The sequence below is a fragment of the Rhinopithecus roxellana genome, chromosome 17 (genome assembly GCF_007565055.1).
Source record: "Rhinopithecus roxellana isolate Shanxi Qingling chromosome 17, ASM756505v1, whole genome shotgun sequence".
In the NCBI taxonomy this organism is placed as follows: domain Eukaryota; kingdom Metazoa; phylum Chordata; class Mammalia; order Primates; family Cercopithecidae; genus Rhinopithecus; species Rhinopithecus roxellana.
Window position 1 is genome coordinate 55,600,898 of NC_044565.1, and position 23,068 is coordinate 55,623,965.

Below are 23,068 nucleotides of genomic sequence, written 5' to 3' on the forward strand. Positions count from 1 at the left end.
GCTTCTTGTTCTTCCTCCTGCTCTGGCCATGTGAAGGCATGCCTGCTCCCGCTTCACTTTCCACCATGATTGTAAGTTTCCTGAGGCCTCCCCAGCAATATTTCCTGCACAGCCTATGGAAACATGAGCCAATTAAACCTCTTTTCTTTATGAATTTCCCAGTTTCGGGTATTTCTTTATAGCAGTGTGATAATGGGCTAAGACAGTAATCATAGTTATTTTATACTCAATGTCTGAAAATCTATATGTTTTAGTTGCCTGAGTCTATTGTTTTCATTTCTATTTTTTGCTCACTCATCTATGTAGTATTTTCCCTTATATGTTTGATAAAATGTGTTGATGTTCCCATATTTGGTTGAACTTAATTTATGGATAACTTTGGGGCCTAAATTAAATGCGTTTTCAGTTACTTGTGCTGTGGGCTGGAATCAACTCAGCCATGTTCCTGAATTCCTGGATTAATGTAGAATTCTCCAATTTTGAACCCTTCTTTCTACTGCTGACCCAGGCTTAGTCTCCTAATGGACTGGGGGTCTATAGAAGTATCAGGACCCAGGGTGGCCCCCACAATCCTTGAGGGCTTGTCACTCAACACTCCACATTCAGTTCATCTCCATTTAACTCTCTGAAATTCTGCAAGCCAAGCAATAACTATTTTATATGTTTTGTAGGAAATAGGGTTTTGTCATGGGACAGCCCCTTCCTAACAGCTATTCTAAGACACTACCAGAAGTAGAAAGCACCTTTCCTTATATTTGTTTGAGAAAAAATGGATATACATGGAAAAACTCGTTTTTTAATCTAACTTCTTTCCTCTTTTGAATAACTATATGTTCTAGGTTTCCTTAATTTTTCCTTCAGCAAGAATAAATTCCTTTTGCATCTGAGCTTTTTGAAAAAGAAAGACTTCATGAACTGAGAGTGTGTAAATAGCTTCTGAAAATATTTTAAGTTGTTTTATATGTGTATACACACACATAAATATATACAATAAAAATAAAATGCCCCAATTGCATCATAAAGTTGCTAATTCCCATCAATTTTTTGAATTTGCTGTTGTGCCATTTTGTTGATGATGCTAAAGAAATACTATTCTCTATCTGTCCAGCCTTACTGGTGAAGGTATATGACACGACATGATGCGAGAATGTGAAACTGAAATTCTCACACTTCACCCTGCTGGTGGTCAGTTGGTACAACTTGTTTGAAAAACTGCCAAGCAGGATCTGCTAAAGGTAAGAACATACACGTATCATATCACCCTGCAACTGCACTCCTGAGTATACACCCAAAAGAAAATGAGTACTACGTCCCCTAAAAGACATGTGCACAAATGATCATAATGGTTTTATATGTAATAGGCCCCAATCAGAAAACTCCAATGCCTACCATCATTAGATTAGACGGAAACATGTTATGAGCATACAGTGAAACACTGGATAGCAATGAAAAATAAAAAAGTATACTGCTGCATAGAATGTCATAATATTGAGCAAACAAATGTCACAATATTGAGCAAACAAAGTCGAACACAAGAGTATGACTCTCATTCATGTGAAATTCAAACACAGGCAAAATGAATCTATGGTTATAGAGGTCAAAACAATGAGTAGGCTAGGTGCCATGGCACATGCCTGTAATTCCAGCACTTTAGGGGGCTAAGGAGGGAGGATTGCTTGAGCCCAGGAGTTCCAGACCAGCCTGGGCAACATGGTGAAACTCCATCTTTACAAAAAAGATACAAAAGTCATCTAGGCATGGTGGCACACATCTATTGTCCCAGCTACTGGGGAGGCTGAGTTGGGGCGATCACTTGAGACTGGGAAGTTGAGGCTGCAGTGAGCCCAGATCCCATCATTGCACTCCAGGCTGCGAAAACAGTGGGAGACCCTGTCTCAAACAAACAAACAAACAAAAATAGTGATTACTTTTGCGGGGAATACTTCTAGATTCTGGAGACATGCTGTATCTTGACAAAGATGCTGTGAAGTTTATTAAGTTGTCATTTCAGAGACACCTACTTCACTGCAGACACCTTGTACATCAATTAAATGTACAAGGTCGTTTGCTCTCTCTGCCTGGGAGGCAGTCTTTCCTCTCAGATTGCAGATTCAATTCTTTCTTTCTTTATTTTCATTATTATAGCTGCCTTTTCTTCTCTGTGACTACTAATCACAAGTTTCTCGTCTGTTCTTTTATACCTTCCATAATTTTTGTTTTCAGACTTTTTTCCTATACCCTCCTTGATTCAATCATTTAATTACAACGACCAGAGTCTTTTTGATTGGTTTTTTTTTTGAAATTTTTAAGTTAGAAAAGCAGGGATTTACTATCAGAAATATGTTGTTCTCTGTAACGCCTTATTCATTTTTGGTAAAGGTGTCTTACAAAGGAAAATTAGTGAGTCCCACATTAGACTTGCACAGGCACAGCTAAAGCAGAAGCCATAGGTGAGCATTTTAAATCCTCTCAAAGGATCTGGTTGGCAATCCAAGAACCCAGAACACTGAGTGAAAGCACCAACTCCCAAGGCGAGGAAAAGCATTTTTGCACATGCACGCCCTCAGGGAGGCAGCCCTCTATGCACCCTTTGAAGGAAAGCTGCACACCAACCAATTAACAAGCCAGTCAGGACAGAATTTGCAGAAGATGGAAAGAAGCAGCGATGGATTCAGCAATGGGTGAGAGAGCAATGGACTCGGCACTTTCAAACCTAAACGCATGACATTAATGTGAGTGGGATTTTTCCTTCATTATAAATGTTTAGTAAGGATTCTTGAGACAAAAATGGCATAGTATAAATCAGGAACTTAAAATCTTAAACTACGTGAGCCATACTCAGGTGCCGGGAGAGGATATGTGGCAACTAGAAACAAAAGTTCTCCACAAGCTTCAACTTTTAGGAGGCAGAAGAGAAAGAAATGAGAAATGTGACTTCTGGGAAAGCAGGTAGTTAGTAATTTAGCTCCAAACAATAACATGGAAAAATTGTCAAATATATAAGGTAGCTCAGGGAATTACTTCAGCTGTCAGGACAGACAGAGAACGTTACACACCACCTATCCTGCCTCTAGAGGAAGAGATTGCTAATGCAGCAGGGGTCAGAGGTTTCCAATTGTAAAGATGGAAACCATTCCTCTGGTTTCTTCTGATTACAAGGCTGCTCTGAACATGACAAACTTTGCTTTTTGCTCCATCAGGCCTGGTCCTGGGAGGATGAAAGTGAAGCTGGTAAGTCTGAAAATGCAGCCATCAAAGCAGCTTAAATCCTTTGAGTCTGGAAAGTTTCCAACTCACCTCTTTCAAGAAACGAATTGTGCCATCTGTTTTATTCTCCAGTCCACAGACACTATCAATGCTAGTATTACCACTTTGCTATGTACTATAAAACATACTCTTGAGTGCAAAGAATAATCACAATGCTTTAAATCATCTCTACAAGAGAGGGCCCAATGGTCAACTAACTGCACAGAAAATTGGCTTTCAGATTATTAAAGTACCATCCAGAAAACCAATTAGAATGTCTCTAAAATTCTCACAGGATTTTGAGATTTTAAAACATTTTCATCTATGTTTTTTTCCTTGATATTATACCAGGAGTGTTTATCATATAATTAAAAATTTTAATGAACAACAAAATAAGTGTTTATTGTCCCAAATTCCAACAATATAGTAGTATGGTTAATATAAAAATTATCTCATATTTAACAACACATGCAATCACTGCTAATATTTTGTGACAAATTTACATAAATGAAATTATTTAAATGTTGTTTTCATTCAGCAGTGTGCCAATAACCTTTGATCACATCAGGAAGTGCATGTCAACTTGAAGGGCTATGTGGGTATGCTTAGTTTCCTTTTCAAAAAAAAATAAAATGAAATGAAAGTGCTGGTCTACTGGAAACAATTATCTCTTTTTTGTCAGAAAATATTGTATTTGTTTCACTTTTGAAGCATGTTTGCTGGGTATAGAATTTTAAACAGGAATTAATTTCTTTTTCATACTTTAAAGTTGTCATTTCATTTTCTCTAGCTTCTCTTGTTTTTGTTGAGAAAGAAGTTGTCAATTTTACTATTATTTTCTTTTTAACTTCTGGCTCCTTTTAAAGTTTTTTTAAAAAAATTTTTTAGTTCCAGGGTACATGTGCAGGATGTGCACGTTTGTTACATTGGTAAACATGTGCCATGGTGGTTTGCTGCACCTATCAACCCATCTCCTAGGTATTAAGCCCATCATCCATTAGCTACTCTCTCTGGATGCTCTCCCTCCCGCCGTGGGCCCCCACCTCTTGCCGGGCCCCAGTGTGTGTTGTTCCCCTCCCTGTGTCCATGTGTTCTCATAGTTCAGTTCCCACTTATAAGTGAGGACATGTGGCGTTTGCTTTTCGGTTCCTGCCTTATTCTGATGAGGATAATGGCTTCAGCTCCATCCATGTCCCTGCAAAGGACATAGTCTTGTTCCTCTTTACGGCTGCATAGTATTCCATGGTGTATCTCTATGACATTTTCTTTATCCAGTCTATCATTGATGGGCATTTGGGTTGATTCCATGTGTTTACAATTGTGATTAGTGTTGCAATTAACATACACATGCATGTATTGTTGCAACAGAATAATTTACATTCCTTTCGGTATATACCCAGTAATGGGACGGCTGAGTCAAACGGTATTTCTGGTTCTAGACCTTTGCGGAATCACCACACCATCTTCCACAATGGTTGAATGAATTTACATTCCCGCCAACAGTGAAAAAGTGTTCCTATTTCTCTGCAACCTCGACATCATCTGACTTTTTAACGATCACCATCCTGACTGGCCTGAGATGGTATCTCATCGTGGTTTTGATTTGCATTTCTCTGAGGGTAAGTAATGATGAGCCTTTTTTCATCTGTTTGTTGGCCACATGAATGTCTTCTTTTGCGATGTATCTGTTCATGTCCTTTGCCCACATTTAATGTCTTCTTTTTCTTGTAAATTTGTTTAAGTCCCTTGTAGATTCTGGATATTAGGCCTTTGTCAGACAGATAGATTGCAAAAATTTTCTCCCACTTTGTAACTTGCCTGTTCAATCTGATGATAGTTGCTTTTGCTGTGCAGAAGCTCTTTAGTTTAATTAGATCCTATTTGCCAATTTTTAAGTTTTTCTTTAAAAAAACCAAACTTTATTTTAGGTTCAGGGGTGCCTGTGCAGGTTTGTTATACAGGTAAATTGGTGTAATGGGGGTTTGTTATATGGGTTATTTCTTTACCCAGGTATTAATACTAATACCAGATAGTTATTTTTTCTGATCTTCTCCCTCCTCCCACCCTTCACCCTCAGGTAGGCCTCAATATTGAGTCTTGATAGCCTTCTAAAAAGAACATCTTAAAACTATGTTAAAACTCTGCAATTCAGATTCTCTGTAATGAGTTTAAATAACCTGATGATGCTTTATTCTGGAGCTGAGCTAACCATATGAGTAACTACAAAGACTTCTGAGTTCAGCACTTTTCTCTTTCTCTTGTTGATAAGGAGGATGAGGATGTCTGAAGATGACATTTTCTAAGCATTAGGCTACTCACTTTACCCATGTCCCTTCCATAATTCCTCAATTACTCGTTGACACAAGGATCATATCCACCAAAGCCTGAAGAACCAGGAGAGTCGGGAGAACCGGGAGAACTGGAAGAACCAGGAAAACCAGGCAGCCTCCCTTCAACGTTGCTGTCATGTTACTTTTCCATTGCGCTTACCAGAGCCGCACAGACTGTCTGACCTTTCCTGGAATGACACCGAATCATGCCTCATGTTCTGTGTCTCCTTCCAGGAAGAGTTTAGAGTCCACTCAAAAAGCTACAGCCACATAGTGGGAGAAAAACCCTGAGGACACTGCACAGAAAGGGTAGGAGGACAGTTTCTCCCTGCTGGACGGTGCTGGCTTGGGGGACGGGGTGTTGCAGACAAATGGAATTGTATAATCCTCTTGTAAAATTAATTTTAAAAAGACTCCGTAGGAAAATATTAAAGAATATGGAAAGAAATGGAGCAGTATTAATTCAAAGGTAGCACAAATAAATATGCTTTCCATAAGCAGGAAAGGTGAGTCAGAAAGGTTTGATTCTTCCCAGTAAATCTGGTGATTACAGTCAAAATCCCAACACTGTTTTTTTTTTGTAGAATCGGACCAAGAGCTATTGCAATTCACAAGAAAAAACAAAGAAAGAGAGAGGATGGAAAAAATAGAGTGAGTTAGGAGGTGGTAAGAGGGCAAGGCCTACAGATGACACAAATTGATTATAAATACCTAGTAATTGCATAGTGTGATATTGCCGTTGATATTGACCATCAGAATACAACAGAGGTCTCAGCAGCACACGCCTGTGCTCATGGCACTGGTTACATGTGAGCCGTGGCATTGCAGATCACCCAGAAACAGTGTTGAGACAACTGGTTATCCACAGAAATGCACCTGGAACTCTACCTTGCACAGGTTTCACAAAAATAGATCTCATGGAATTTAGAGACCTAATGTGAAAAGCAAACATTAACAATATTTAGAGGAAAATATAAGGAAATATCTTTATGAACTTAGGATAAGAAAGATTTCTTGAACAAGATCCTAAAACCACAAAACCACAAAAGATAGCACAAACAAAATGAAAAAGACAAGTTATCAGCTGCAGGAAGAGATTTTTAACCCATTACCACCAAAATATTATTACCAAGTATATATTAAACATTTCAATGGATTTGTAAGAAAAAAGATCACCTTCACAGTAAATGTGCCAAAGAGATGAATAGCATTTCACAGAAGAGGAAAAGCCAAAGGAAAATACAAATAGGAAAAGTAAATAAAACTCATTAGTAATGATGGAAATGAAATAGAGTCCCAGAGAGAGAACAATTTTACAGCAACTGTACTTTGAATATTAAGTCAAAAATTACCTAGCACTGGAGAGGTTGTGGCTCAACTGGAATTCCCCAGAGCTGTGGGAATATAAACTGCACAGCCACTTTCGTAGAAAACTTGCTGTTATTTTGAAAATAGAACATCCCGGTATAATCTAGCACTCAGAAATTCTACCTTATAGAATAGCCAAGAGACATTTATAAGTATCTTTATGGCTGTGGTGGTTTTAATGATGACAAACTAGGAAAACAAACAAACAAAAGCCAAGTGTCCATGGGCAACTGACAATGGATAAACTGTAGTGAAATATCATACAGCAAAAAACCTCATAGGAACAAACAGTAAGTAAACATGCAAATCTCAGAAGACTATGGCAGAATAATATTTTATAAGCCTTGCAATAAAATGAAATTATATATTTACAGATAAAACTTTTTTTAATCAAGAGAATGACAAACACAAAATTCAGGATGTCTTATATCTCTGGGCAGGCCAGAAAATGGAGTATGGAAGAGTGCACAGATGACAAGCTAGGGACAATACTCTAATTATTGATGAGAACTGCAATTTCATGGGCATTTGTTTTATTATTTTGCTTCATAACTGACACAGTCTAAATGCAATTTTTAATTATCAAGAGCTCAATTAATTGGTTAGAAATGGAGTAGTCAGACATCTTAAACATAGATTGTACAAACATGAATATTTTTCTCTATGTTCTCCCTGTGTATGAAGTATCTGGTCATTTTGATGATGTGACTGGAATGATTTATAATCAAACATTTTTTCAAACTGCTGACAGGATTCTACATTTCTCGTGCACTAATGCCTCTGTGGATGATGAATTCCCCATGGGGTGCAGCTCACAGGTCACCCTGCGGGAGTCAGAGTTCAGGCTTCTGAGGGAGGAGGGTGGGAGCCCCGTACCCCAGGGAACTGCAGGTTCTCTTACAGCCCAGGCTTCTGAGGGAGGAGGGTGGGAGCCCTGTGCCCCAGGGAACTGCAGGTTCTCCTTTTGCTCGAGTCTGGTTTCCTTGGGAGGGTGGATATTTGGAATGTGATTAAAACTCACTGCATTATGCAGTGTTTATACCTCCTTAGGTATTTTCCGTTAAGAAATTCATGGGAGTCTCACAGAAGTTTCCTAAAAATAACCTGAATCCTTCCTACAATCACAGTGATATGTAAGTCAGAGGCAGGACTCAAAGTATTCTTGCCTGTTCACTGAGATGCTGTGAATTATGAGCTTAAAATATCCTATAATGCAATCATGAGGTGCCCCACGTGGGAGTAAATGTCAACAGAACAGCACCTTGAATCTGTGTTCTAAGTATTTCCTCTCAAAGCACCACAATTATCTTCACTGGGCAGCACAGTATCTTTTTAATTCTGTCTAGAGATTATCTCTGGGCTACTGACATTTCTGTTAAAATGAAATTTAATGAGAATCTATATGCTTACTGTGTTACTGGAGTTTCCGTTCAGATGCAAACCGCTGTCAAAGAGGGGAGAGGAGGCCCCACTGCTGTGGTCGCTGGATGGCCCTGGGGACCCTGCAGCAAAACAAGAGAAGTTCCTTCCAATTGGTGCCTCGACAAAGCACACTGTGACCACGCAGTAACTTCAGTTCTACCTCTGCATGGGAAGTCACCAGCGCCAAAATGCCTGGTCACTCTCAGAGAAGCGGATGCCCAGTTACGGGCTGGGTCATCCCCAGTGGCCTCTCACCTTCCTGCCATGATATGGTTTCCTCACCAAGATCTGACCTCGGATTGAGGGGAGGGACCACTGCCGGCTCCCGTGAGGGCTCCCCAGGGTGGAGGGACAGCATCGGGAAGGTGTACCCCTGGCAGCCCAGGCCCTCCGTGTCAACACGTCCCCTGGAGTGGCCAGCACGAGGCGCCTTCCGTGATCTTGGTGTTCTCTTTTGAAGGGAGATGATCGTACCAGGCCACTCAAAAGGTTTTTTTTTCCAGAGACGATATTGAAAAGCTCACACTCAAAGCACTTAGCACATTACAGGTAAAACAGGTGCTCATAACATCACTTCCCTGGAAAGACAGGCTCGTACAACCAGAGCTTACACCTGCTAAACAGACGCAAGCCAGTTCACAGATCTTCACGCTGCATGGATTACCCAGGGGACGCAGAGCGCTTTCATGCCATTTCCAAGGTCCTGGGAACAGCTCAGGGAGAAAGGCTATATTTGTTCCTTTATTGCCCTTCCCACCAACATCTTCAGGCTGGACTGTAAGAGTGGGCTGCTCCCATGTGGCTTAGTGTTTCAGCCCAGCATTTCTGTGGTATTGCCATGTAAAGACAGATCCGTGAACACAGTAGCCTGACCATGCTACATTCCCAGCCAGGTGGAACAGAGGCCTCCCAACACGGAGAAAGGAGCCTTTGATGCATCCATGAGTGGAGACCAGGCCCTGTTGTTAGATCACCTGAGTGCCTGGAAAGAGGAAAGAAGCACTGAGAACAGCACTAGCAGGAGGACCTGTCACCAGCCAGCCATCAATCATCACAACCATGTGGTGCTGTTGCAGAATGGAGGCTTGAACTGGCACACTGGCCTCTTGCAGGAAAGACCCCTGTGAAGCTGAAAAAAGCCTGGTGGACACAGCTCCGTGCATTTGTATTTGGGATGCCCTGTCGTGCCGTCTATTTCCTGGGATTAAAGTGAAGATCAATCGTCACCACATATGGAAAGTCATAATGTGACCACCAGCCTCACTTGGTGCAGACAGGAACGCGATATGGCTCGGAGGCTCAAGACCCTCTAACCTCCAATCTGCCTCTGCAAATGTGACGTGCAACGTTCAGTGAGTTAACATGGCTCGCTGTTACCCTTTGTCCAGCTGTATGATATCTACAAAGACTCATATTTTCAGAAAATACTTCATACCATATTCCTTCGTGAAAATTAAGATATTGAGAAACCTGGAGAACTCTGGGTGAAATAAGAGCTGCTTAGCTTTGTCTAAAGGGTGGTTGTCAATTCTACTAGATGAGGAACTTTCCTTTTTCACTGGCCACTGTTTACTGTCTGGTGAAGACGCTGCTGTGGACCAGCCTTCTGCTCCATACAGCACCCAGGGCGCTTCACGGGGTTGCTGCTGAGACCGCCTGAATCTGCCCTTTGGCTTTCAGAAGCACATTTCACTGTTATTTATTTGAAACTCTTTCCCAATGCCTGTTATTTTATATCCGTAATCACCTTATCAGTAATTTGAGAGGGAAATCAAAAATTTTTAATGACTGCAATCTTCTAAAATCCCAAAGTCCATGCTGTAGACAAAGGAGACACATGGCTAATAGCAGCAGATCCAAGTTACCATTGACTGAATGAGCAAACAGGTAAACAGTCAATAAGTTTACATTTGACAGTCACACTTACACTCTAAATTTCTGTGAATTTATTTCTGATGAATGGGTATCTTGTCATCCATATCCCAGAACAGAGATGTGAATAGTTATAATATCTTTCTTCTATCACAAAAAAAAGTCCATTATTTTTAAAAAACCCAATATCAGAAATTCTCAATAAAAATTGACTTGGTGTCAAAAATAAATAATCATATTAGAAAACATATAGTATATGATTAATGTTTATTAAAACACCTAATCTTAGAAAAAACTAACCCTAACCTCTCAAAACTGCTTCGGTTACCCTCAGGCAATGCTGGTTGGAATGTAAAATGGTGTGGCTGCTGTGGAAAATACTTTGGCAGCCACTCAAAAAGCTGAGCCTAGAATCACCAGAGGATTCAGCAATTCCAGTCGGCGGCATCCACTCGGTGGGAGGGAAAGCACCTCCGAAGAAAAACACATTCACAGATGCTCATGGTGGTATAATTCACAATATCCCCCAAACAGAAGCAAGACAAACGCCCATCAGCTGATGAAAGGGTATGTACATGGGTCCATATACACAGACAAATTCCCTATGAGAGATGTTGTTCAGCTGGAAGAAGGCAGCACCGATGCCGCGACATTGGGGGCTGACTTGGAAACTACACTGAGGGAGGACGCCAGACACAAAGGCTTCCCCGTGCGGGATCCATTCACAGAAAACGTCCAGAGCAGGCAAATCCACAGAGACAGGAAGGAGATTCCTGGCTGCCGCGGGCTGGGGTGGCGAGAATCGGGACTGACTGCTAATTGGGACAGGGTTTATTTTTGGGATGATGGAAATGTTTTGGAACTAGATACTGGCAATGCCTCTACAACACAGTGAAATACTTAAAATTGCTGACGTGTTACTTGAAAACGGTGAATTTTGTGTTGTATGAATTGTATCTTTATAAAAAGACCAAGAGCCTGACTTGTGAAAAATAAAAGCCTACTTTGACTCAGTCTCAAATGGCTATTTATTTTCTCTTTGATAAACGTTGTAGAATGTGGAAGCTGGACATTTTCCGCACAGATCTGCTGTGATACTCCCTTTCCCCACCCGCTGGGGCTGCTCTGCAGTCAGAAAGTGAAGCCTGCTCGGGCACCGCAATTTTACCTTCACGGTGGGAATTCAGCAGAAGACGTTTCACCTGAATTTATGGAGAGATTGCGGCTGCCGTGCTTACATTGTTATGGATACTAAGATGTTCGCTTTTTTTACTGTAAAGCATGAAATAAAAAGGAGAACAGACACTTACTGAATTAACGGGGACGCAGCACCCTGGCCTCCGTGATCTGCGCCCCAGGCTGCCCTTTCCTGCATGTGCCCGGTGACCTGTGGAGGACGCAGCACCCTGGCCTCCGTGATCTGCGCCCCAGGCTGCCCTTTCCTGCATGTGCCCGGTGACCTGTGGGGGACGCAGCACCCTGGCCTCCGTGATCTGCGCCCCAGGCTGCCCTTTCCTGCATGTGCCCGGTGACCTGTGGGGTGGTCGGTGCAGCTGGGCCCGGCCAGGCAGAGCAGTTAGAGTCAGCACAGCCCTGCTCAGGACACGGGCAGCAACGCTCACAGAAGTCACCGGGTCACCGGCAACTGGCCCTGGAGCCTGCGGGTTTCAGCGGAGCCCACGGACAGAAGTCAGGATGTGAATCTCGACAGAGGCACCAGAATTGCAAGAGCTGCCCATCCTCAGAGTGAAATACAGGCTCGGTGCTACCTCTAGGCAGGGGCGCACGGTGCAAACCTCCGCCTGGGGCACTTCCTCTGTGATCTGCTGTTGCAGTGTTGCTGCTGCTGTTGCTTAAATTCTGCTGTTTCAACAGCAGCTGGGGAAGCTGGCTCAGACGCAGCACCCATCTCACTCTGCCTGTGAAGGCACCTTGTCCAAGAGAGAAGTCAGGAACAGCCCCAGGGTGAGCGTCCTCCGGCTCCCACTCCCACTTCACAACACCAGAAAGCACCCCCTGCTTTCTGTCTGTCTCCTCCTTTATCTGTGCCACCTCCGCCTGTCCAAGTCACTATCTTCTTTTTCTTTCTGGCAAAAATCTATGAAATGTCTTAGTTTCTTCCTTGGTGAGCCTGTATGGTCACAGCTGCTGCAGAATCCTCAGACACTCAGGCTGCCCCCTCGCAAGTGAGTCCTCCTCCCCTATCTGAGCTCACTGCTGGGTCTCGTGATGTGTCTCTGACACCTGAGTGTGTGTGTCTGACACCTGAGTCTCCCTGCTGGCTCCAAGAACTTCTGTGCAGCTCTCATCACGTCCACCCCCTTCCTGATTCACAGCAGCATTTCTCAAAACTCCAGGGGGTGCACCACTGTGCCTCGTGTGACATTTCGCTCCCTCGAACTTTTGCCCGATTGCTAACATGTTCTGCCTCTACCGCCCTGGGAATATTCGCCTTTCTCACGCACAGCCTCTCAGCACCCCTTACTCTTTTCCTCAAGAACCCTCCAGGTCCTCATCCATGCTCCCGTGGCTCCGTCTAGCAGAGGGAGTGGTCTCTGAGGATGGCAGGGCATGCAGTGAATCTTACTGATCCATGTTTAGTACAACGGCAGCAAGATCGATTTTCCTAAGATTGTGAATAGCATAGTTATTCCGCTGTGATTGATGGGAAAAATGGAGTTGCTGAAAGTGATGTGTTCCTGGTTGCTCAGGAAGATGAAAGCAGAAGTCACACTATGAGTCTAATGATGCTTTTGATCAAATGCTGACACAGGAAAAGTTCACTTGTCCCCCTTGCAGGGCTTGTGATGGCAGAGTGCTCGCCTCTTCCATGCCCTGCTGCTCACACCTGTGGCGGGGCTGCCATAGAGATGGGCAGGCTTTGGGGCTCTGACCCCATGGCAGCATGTAGGGGTGGATGTTTCCAGTTCCTGAAGCCCCACTGGGAGTGTGTGTTCCAGGGTGTTCTTTTAGTTCTGCCGTCTGCAGGCGGCTTCCAGGCTTTAGTTCTGCTGTCGGTAGGCGGCTTGTAGGCTTTAATTCTGCCATCTGTAGGCGGCTTGTGTTAATCAGCTCAATTAGACCCTCTGCCTTATCACGAGGGCAGAGAGCTTTCTGTATCCCGGGGTTCCTGCCTTAGCGTACCTGAAGAATTGGATCCCACGTGGGCTTGGAGGGTTGGCACAAGGTTTGATGGAGTGGTGGCAGCTCTCAGAAAATGGATGGAGAGCCAGAAAGGGCATGGAGTGGCAAGGTGGTTTTCTCCTGGAGTCTCTTCCAACCACCCCAGCCAAACTCCACATCATTCTGCCAGTCGATAGCCTGCCAGTGTCTGCTGGTGCCTGTCAGCATGCTCTTCCACTCCTCTGTTCTTCTCAACATCCAGCCACTTGTGTCTCTGCCCACTAGGGTCTTGAGGTTGCTCTAGGCACAGCATGGGGGCGTGGTGGGCCAGGGTGGTATTGGAAAATGCAACATTTGGGTGCAAGAACAGGAGCGCCTGTCCTCACTTAGGTCCACGGGCATAGGCCAGGGGGTAGATCCCTCGACAGGGACCCACCCTTCTCCTCCCAGCACTTCCCTGCCCCCATCCTGTATCAGTGAAAAACCCAATGCATGATCAGAATTCAACAACTCATGTGCCTGAGAGCTGCAGCCGGGCCACTCGGGGCAGGAGAGAAAGGAAGGCATTGGCAAAGGGGGCATCAATGGAAGAGAGAGAGAAAGTAAAACAGCCAATATGACCCCCAGGGAGGGAAGCCGTTCCTTCCCATGAGCCAGTGGCAAGGAGGACAGGCCACCAGCCCCCATGAGAAGGAACCCGACTGTCAGCTCGGCGGGAGGTCCTCATTCCATGTCGGACGCCATGGGGTAAATGCCATCATTTAGCAGTGATGCCCTCTGCTAAATCAAAGGAACGGTGGTGACTCTAACCTTTATAAAGCCATGATAGATGAATGACATTAGAAAAAGTTACAACTATCTTCACTAAAACATTTTTCTAGATTTGGGGTTCATCACTTTCATATTGGGTCACAATTCAAGTATAATAGAGGATTACAAACTTTGTGCCAAAATATGTCAGGGACTTCATAGCATAAATTTACCATTATTTTCAATTTTTGCACTGAAAATTTCTCAGGTCAACATAGGTATTTCAAATGTAAACTTTGCTTGTATGTTAACATATAGATAAATACAATCATGGTGAGTTTGCATGAAGGAAGAACCATGTAGTTAAGTGACGAGAAGCATGGTCTGATAACACTTCCTTTAAAAAAGCCCGTGGATGTGTTAAAACATACAACGTCATGGGAATGCGTAACGCCATGGTGCCTGCCTATCCTTTTCTTCTCTCTGAATGTACGCTCAGGAAATGATTAATATCCCAGTCCATGCGGTAGCATTTGGATAAATAATGTGGCAAAAAAGGAATTTCTCCAGCACCCTGGAATTTCTCCTCTTCCCACTTACCTAACGGGAGCTTCAGAAATGCCGGCGCTTCCCTGAGATACTCAACGGTGATGGTAACTTCATCGCCAGCATTTCTCAGAAGATGCACCTGTCAATATGACAAAAATAGCTACTTTACCACCACAAAAGAACCAGACACAGAATTGAAAAATAAAATCTCTTTGCCTCTCCTGTTTCCCAAGAATTCAAAGTTCATAGCTACCTCTGAAACACGGAAAACTTTGTGGGCTTCAGCTGGAGTAAAGAAACAGTGGTTATCACCTCCGAGGCCACCTGCCTCCCACACTCTATCTGTGTAAACAAGTGCATGAGTAAGCAGGGGTCTGCCCATATCATCCACAACACCAGGCTCTCTGCATCCCTATGAACGCAATCTACCAGAAAATAATACCCTTGGAGAAATCAGTGTGTTACTACAAACACCCAGTGTTCAGTCACTGGCAAAACATGGATGAATTGTGGCACAACAAACCACAAATACGAATTTGAAGATTTAAATGATGCTTTAGTTCTCAGGAAGTTAGTGGCTATCATTTCAAAAGAATGGAACTTAGTTCTGTGCTGAAACTTCAAATTATACTCACTGTTTTAGTCACCTCACATACAATCCCGTATGTTTCAACACAGCATCTAAAATCAGCTTTTTGTGCACAATGTATTTGCCATTGTTTAAATCTGACTGAGACACTAAAAGTCTAGATGCTACAAAGCTGTGTGTGTCAGAATTCACTGCACCTGCACCTGTGTCTTCCCATAATGCACAACCCTGCTCTGCCGTGTCCTCCTCCTCTGAGGCCAGGCATAGCCCACCCCGCCCTCTCCTCTACACAGGGCCTGCCAACAGTTTGAGCAGGTTCCTAACACACTTCATCCTCCTAGGCCAGGCGTATCCCACCTCACCCTTTCCCCTACATGGAGACTGTCCACACTCTGAGCAGGTTCCTGCCCTACTTCATCCTCCTAGGGCAGGCGTGGCCCACCCCGCCCTCTCCTCTACACAGAGCCTGCCAACAATTTGGGCAGGTTCCTACCTCACTTCATCCTCCGGGGCCAGGCGTAACCCACCTTGCTCTCTCCTCTACATAAAGCTTACCCACAGTTTGGGCAGGTTCCTGCCCTACTTCATCGCTCCCTCTGACCTTTCCTCCTCATTTCTTCAGTCACTTTCTATGCCCGTCATTGCCTACCTGGAGGACTACAGTTCTGCACAGCTCCCTAAGACCCTTGGTGTAGCTTGGGTGGGTTTTGAAGACTGGATTTAGAAAGTTTGAAAGTTCCCATGGCCTGAGATCCAACATAAATGCCTTCCTATTTCACCCAAGGACATTTCCATCCGGCATGGCCGGTCTACCTCTATCACTGGTGCTCCCTCCTGGCCCTCTGAGCCACCCCACGCCAGCCATGCCTGTGGACAACCTTACATATGTCGGTGCTTTCACATAGATCTTGACCTCATAGGACAGCCTCATCTCTTTTACCTCACGAAATCCCACTAAAAACTCCAGACTGGAAACAGCAGAACTGCGGAAACGCTCCCCTAATGCCACTGAGCATTTTCAACATCCTTTCTTCTCCCTCCCCTCGTCCACTTCCATGTGGCTGGTGACCCTGTGCTGATGGCCTCCAGGTCGCAGGTGCTGTTGGCAGGCTTCATACACCACCCACTGTCTGTTGGGAGGCCTCACACGCCCACTTCCTGTTGGGAGACCTCACACGCCCACCTCCTGTTGGGCGGCTTCACACGCCCACCTCCTGTTGGGTGGCTTCACACGCCCACTTCCTGTTGGGAGGCTTCACACGCCCACTTCCTGTTGGGAGGCTTCACAGGTCTGCTTCCTATTAGGATGCTTCACACACTTATTTCCTGTTGGGAAGCTTCACAGGCCTGCTTCCTGTTGGGATGCTTCCCACACCCACTTCCTGTTGGGTGCCTCACAAGCCCACTTCTAGTTGGGAAGCTTCACATGCCCACTTCCTGTGATCCTGCATCACTGCCTTCCTGTCATGCTCCACAGGCTGGGCCCCCCATAGGGCTAAGCCAGGTCTCTCCTGCCAGCTGTCTCCAAGGCGTCTTTCCTCCCCTGCTGTTCAGTACAGGTGCACCCTTGTGAGACGCCTGTCTCCAACGTCCACACCCTGTCTTCATACAGGTTGCTGCAGTGCAAAGTGACTGTGAAATAGAAGCCCTCCTCTGACGAAGTCCCAGAAAGTATCAAAGCTTAACCACTAGCAGATCTGTCTGACCCTATCCTCCCTCCTGCACAAGATCCTGGAGAAAACTACCAAATCTGAATTTCCTTCTCCTCTTTGGTGAAAAGAAGTAGAACCGAGGCTCTCCTTTGATGAATGGGGTTCATGATGGCGACGACACCCTTCCTTTCTACATGGAAGGGCTGGAATCTCACAAGGCCCTGAAAGCCCTCATCCCTGGAGGTGCAGAGTGTGCAGTGTGGGAGGGGAGATCACACAGACCTCCGCTGTCCACTGTCCAGCCACTTCCTAGCAAGTGACGGCCACTGTAATACCGTAGTTGTCTCGGGAGCTCAGTGCAGTGTAATTTTAAAAGAGAAAATGTCACCAGGACAAGAACAGTTTGAGATTCATAAAACTCACCATGCCCCATCCTTAAACAGGCTGCCCTCCTCCCAAAGGACCAGGCCACGCATGGCTCCCCTATGTGAGTCTGTCCCCCAGCCAGTGTGCCTGAAGTCCTTGTTGGAAATCATCGAGGTGTATGTGGACACCTCCCTGCCCACCTCCATACCTGAGGTAAGTGAGTCTATTCAGTGACTTTCACCAGTTTTTCTGGAGAATGACTGTGGACTGAAGCAGGAAAATCTGCCATCCCTTGCTTACAGGAATCTGCACTTATCACAATGGACAATTTTGTCAGAAGTAACAGAACCAATCAATAGAGAGAGGCAGAGTAGCCTGAAAACGTTGAGCACTTTTAATTAAAGATTGGACTTAGCTTCAATTTATTATTAATTTTTAATCCCAAATGTTTACCTTGCCTTGATCTTTTTGGGACTTTAAAATACCCAAACAAGACAAAGGCATTCAATTTGTTATCAGTCTTACCTTTTATTTAGTTTGAAGCATATTTGTGGTGTATGAACAAAATAATTGAATGTTGACCATTGATGCTACTAAATTCAACCAATGCCTTCAAAGATTTCTCCCTCCTGGAATCATGGCCCTAAGCCTGATGGCACGGGGAGAGACCCTGGCCCACACCTGCCCAGAGGGCAGCCTCCTTCTGCCCACAGCAGCAGTCACTGCTTTTTGCAGCAAATTAACACCAGTAGCCATGGCCTGGAGGATTTCCCCTTTTCTGTCTCTCTCTCTTTCTCTTTCTCTCTCTCTCTTTCAACACAGCATCTAAAATCAGCTTTTTGTGCACAATGTATTTGCCATTGTTTAAATTTCATTGACACACTAAAAGTCTAGATGCTCTCCCTTTTTTTTTGACTGGGTCTTGCCCTGTCACTCAAGCTGGAAGGCAGTGGTGCAGTCATAGCTCACTGCAGCCTCGACCTTCTGGACTCAGGTGATCCTCCCACCTTGGCCCCGTAGTGCTAGGATTACAAGTGTGAGCCATCATGCCTGGCCTCTCCCCACCTCCACCTGCAGCCCCCATTCCAGTGCACACCTGTTCCGTGCTGACAAAGTCAGGGTAGGAGGATGCGTTCCAACCTCCAATTCACCAGCACGTCAAGTTCTGACAGGTAACCAAGTCCATTTCTTCCTTAGAAAGGAGTCAGATATGAAATGAAATCTCCCCACACTTGTAAAATGACTCTGAAGCCATTGGATTCCCTGTGGTGTTTGAGTCAGCCCAGCCATGCCTGGTGGCTTCCCAGGAGCAGAGGTTCCTTCCTCGGAATTCCAGAGGCTCAGAGTCCATGATCAGGTGCCAGCATGGGGTTCCTGGTGAGGGCCTGGCCTCAGAGGTTCCTTCCTCGGAATTCCGGAGGCTCGGAGTCCGTGATCAGGGGCCAGCATGGGGTTCCTGGTGAGGGCCTGGCCCTCTGGCTGTGTCCTTGTGTGGTGGAGAGGGGAAGTGTGCTCCAGAAGGCCTCTTCTTACAGGGCACTGATCCCGTCACCAGGATGCCATCTTCATCACCTTGTCTCACCCTAGTCATTTCCAAAGGCCCTGTCTCTGTCTCCTGACACCCTCATTTAGGGGTTAGGGCTTCGACGTGTGAATCTGGGGGGACACGAAGTCCGAAACAGGGGCTGGTGAGTAGCCCAGGACACAAAGTTGGTGACATCAGTGCAGTTCCTCTGTGGAGTCGCAAACTCGACCTGTTGATGGAGGCTTCCAGGGGAGCAGAGAAGAGCACGCCACACGGTTCTACACACAGCAGCCTCGGGTTAACGCAGTTTGAGTTTTAATTAGAAATACAACACATTTGATAGTTTAGATATGAAATAATACAACATATGCAATGGAAGAGTCTGATTTTTATAGCATGTGATCCCTAGTCTGACCCCTCAGAGACAGCTGATGCTGGGATATTGTGTGTGTTCTGGAAATTCTATGCCTTTGTAAGAATGTTTTCTCGTTTGAGGGCAGTTTGATCATCTTGATCAGATATACAATGTATGTGCATTTTAATCCAGCAACCACACGTGTAGATGCATGAGTATGTGGGAATAAAGAGGTCAGTACAAGAATTTTCATATACGATGTACACTATGTATCCCATTTATTTGCCCCATTTTCACTTAAACAGGCCCTGAACTCTGTTAGACATCATTCTTTATCTAACACATCTTGCAGCTTACCCCGTATTATTCATGTATTTCTAGGCTTTCACATGGATGCAGTGTTCCATTTTACGAATGTTCTGTAACTACTTCATTGAATCCTCAATCCTCAAATTCCTGTTTAGTTTCTTAGTCCCTCCCCTTTCATCCCTAATCTTATTTTAATTAATATTTCTTCATCAGTCTTTTCAGAGGCCTCTGTATCTTGCGTTATTACAAACCCACTTTGGGAGACAGAGTTTTGTTATTATTTTCTCTGACTTGTCCTCTATGTTTTCTCTTCTACAAATTCGCATCTTCATTTTTATTATTTCTTTCTCTTTTGCTCCTCAGGCTTCTCTGTTGCTCTTGCCTCAGATTCTTAGGTGACAACATGGCTCTTTTTTTCTTTGCTTTCTTGTTTTCTAATAAACATATCTATAAATTACCAGTCTTCCCTTAAGCCCTACTTAATTGTGGTCCACAAATTTTGATACAAAGTTCTTCAATATTTTTCATGTTAGTATTGTGTATTTTTTCCTTTATGTTTTCTTTTTACACCAGTATAGCTATTTTTAAAGTTTCCAGAAGTGTGGATATTTTTAAAAGCATTTTTCATTTTGTTTACTAGATATCATCTGCATTGCATTTCTTCTTGGGTTCCTTGTGACCTAAATAACTGTGAATGCCCCACATGCTCTGGGAAAAAATGTGAGTTTATGTTGAACAAAGACTCATGAGAATAAACACAGTCACATACATACACACCTTCCCCACATACACACACCTGCACACACACCTGCATACACACACACACACCACACTCCCACATGAACACGCATGCACTCACATTCAGATGTAATTCCACATACACACTCATGCACTCACACACATTCAGACGTAATTCCACACCCACACCCACACCCACATATGCACACCCATGCATACACACGGACACACATGAACACAGGTACACACATGCGCACACACACACGTGCACACACAGGTACACCTGTGGACACATACATGCACACATAGGCACACACAGGGACACACACACGGACACACCCACATGCTGACTTCCTCTCCTCTGTGATCTGCCATCCACCCCACTTTAGTAACACACTCCAAGGCCTTGTATTAGACCTTGCTGTTATCAACATCTGCAAGGGTTCTTACTTTAAATCAAGCACCCAACTACCATGTCTGTCTTCCGGTGTGCTCCCTAGAGCCCTCCTGCACACACGACACTGCAGTCCTTTGGAGACTTAGCATGATTGGCAACAGCAGCTCTTTCTCTTGTTCCCCTTTATTTAGGCTAAATTCCAAGACCCACCCCTGTAGCCTTTCCCTGCACACACCTTTAATTCCCTCACCCCTCTGGCCATGCTGTGCCTGTCTGCCCCAAATCCCAACATGGTGAAATGCAACTCCCCAGAAAATACACTTTGGCGTGCTTACACATAGGTCATTTGAAACATGATTTGGAAATGTGCACTGATGTGTTATTCAATTGTCATGAATCCTCTTCTTTCTTTCTCACTTCTTCTCTTTTATAGAAGCTAAGCACATGAGCAAGGCACCTGGTGCCACGCTAAACACACGAGTCTCCTCTGCATTCTTCCCCCACCAGAAATGGAGCATGGTCCGTGTGGACAGTCACATCCCATTAAATCACCCTCTTTCCTTGAACCACTTGTCATAGTGTACTGAGTTAGAAAATAGTAATTTTCCACTTTTCTATGTACATTTTTAAATCCTTCCTTCACATGAACTTGGGCAAGTAAAGGGAAGGTTTAGTTCATGAATAAGTCCCCTAAATTAGTTTTAAAACCAGGACACTTTTATTATATTTTATTAGAAATGATTCAAGTATCCCTACACACTGCCATAGTCAGCAGCACATCATTTAACACAAAAAACAGCAGTTTATGCAACTGGGCCCTTTGAGCATGACACTGACTCTATTAATCGCCACGAGCCCCGACCTGAGTGTGCGCTGCCAGGAATGTCTACACGATGGGCCATACCAAATCTGCTGCCAGCCAAGGTAACTTTGAAACGCTAACTTTTGTGCCTACAGCAATGAGACTTTTAAAGAAAACTGCCTGAGGCAAACTCCTTCTTCCGTATTAACTGATGCATAAAATATCTATCTATAGCTTTAGCATCCTTCAAAAACCTCCCAGAGTATTACGGTGCTGGGCTCATATCACCCGCAGGGCAGGCTGAGCACATTCATACAGCACATCTCTAGTCTGCGCACACCAGAAGCTGAGTTATTTCCAGAGTCTGAAAAAATCTCTGTGACCTCAACCGAGAAAAACTCCACTGTTGTTCTCCATGGACAATAATTTAACTCATTTCTGCTTAAATACACTATGTTAATAAGGAAACAGATCTCAGCCTATGAAACTCTTCATTCTTAATGAGTTTGCATTCTCGTTGCCAGTATCCTTTCAACATTTAAACTCAGTCTCTGTTATACATAAGGAATCTACTTATGGACGCGAGGGACATGCGTAGCCCTGGACTTTTTCTAAATGTGAAGGCCTCTTCGTGGACACTTTCCCTCCTGTTTGGCTTCCTTGTGCACATGTGAGTGTCTGGGACAGTTTTACCAAGTATGCAGGAGCTGCAGTGCCAGGGTGCATTTCAGCTGCACCTCTGGGTTCTGCAGGGGTCAGGGGTAGAGCCAGGGCACGACTCGATGTTTCCTGTCAAACTTACCAAGTCACCAGTGATACATCCAGTGGATCAGCACTGGTGGCCACTCTGCAGGGTGCTGGGAGTGAAGGGATGGAGGGGAAAGGAAGGTGAGGTGTGGAAGGAGCTGAGTCAGGAAGAAGACGAGTTTTGACTATTTCTGCCAAATCGTAGTGTGTGGGATTGAACTGCGCATGGGGTGTGCTGAGTGAATCCACGCAGGGACCTGCAGCTTCCTGGAGCAAACGACTTTTCCTGCCTGCATTCCCCACGGACTCACGTTTCTATGGATAACCAGGGAAGGAGTTTAAGATGCCCAGATTGGCCTCCAAGGGTCTCACTGCCCACGTTGCTCAACCATACTCCCAATTACCGTGAAAACATCTCTGTTTCGCCAAGAGCTGCCACCCTGCGTTGGAATCTTTATTCTGAGCATCTTGGGTCCTCTTTCACTGCAGGCCCGTTCATTTCCCACCACCACGAAGGCAGGGCTCAGCCACCCACGTCTCAGATGACAGCCCAAGCATCACCTCACTGTCTCTAGCCTGGGCCTCATTGCCTCTTCCTCAAACCGAACCCCATAGCCCCTTGTCCTTCTGCCCTCACCTGTCATGGTCACTGGTTCAGAAACAAGTGACTCAACTCCAGGTCTCCTTCTGCTCTGTGGCTGGAGAAAAACGTAACTGCTGGCCGGTTAATCTCTAAATTCATGACTCTTCACTCAGGGGACTCTAGTGCAGGGCAGGACACGTCCGACCTGTTCTCCCTCCCTATCCCAAGATGGATGTTTCCTTCCTTCTCTTCACTGAAGCCTCTACCTGTTCAGTTGCTGATCGCAGCTCTCAGTTCAACGCGCAGATAAAAGTGAACATCTCTGTGTACTCCTGCTCTGCCCAC

General features: G+C 44.7%; 1 protein-coding gene across 1 annotated transcript in view; it reads right to left on the reverse strand.

Annotated features, from left to right (window-relative positions):
* SNTG2 (syntrophin gamma 2) overlaps window positions 1-23,068 on the reverse strand; it is a 383,842-nt gene that overhangs the window by 157,699 nt on the left and 203,075 nt on the right. The window contains exons 7-8 of the mRNA XM_030921522.1: window positions 14,712-14,799; window positions 8,355-8,446 (exon numbers count right to left, since the gene is read on the reverse strand). Of these exons, the coding sequence (XP_030777382.1) occupies window positions 8,355-8,446; window positions 14,712-14,799 (180 nt within the window). The remainder of the gene's footprint in view (window positions 1-8,354; window positions 8,447-14,711; window positions 14,800-23,068) is intronic.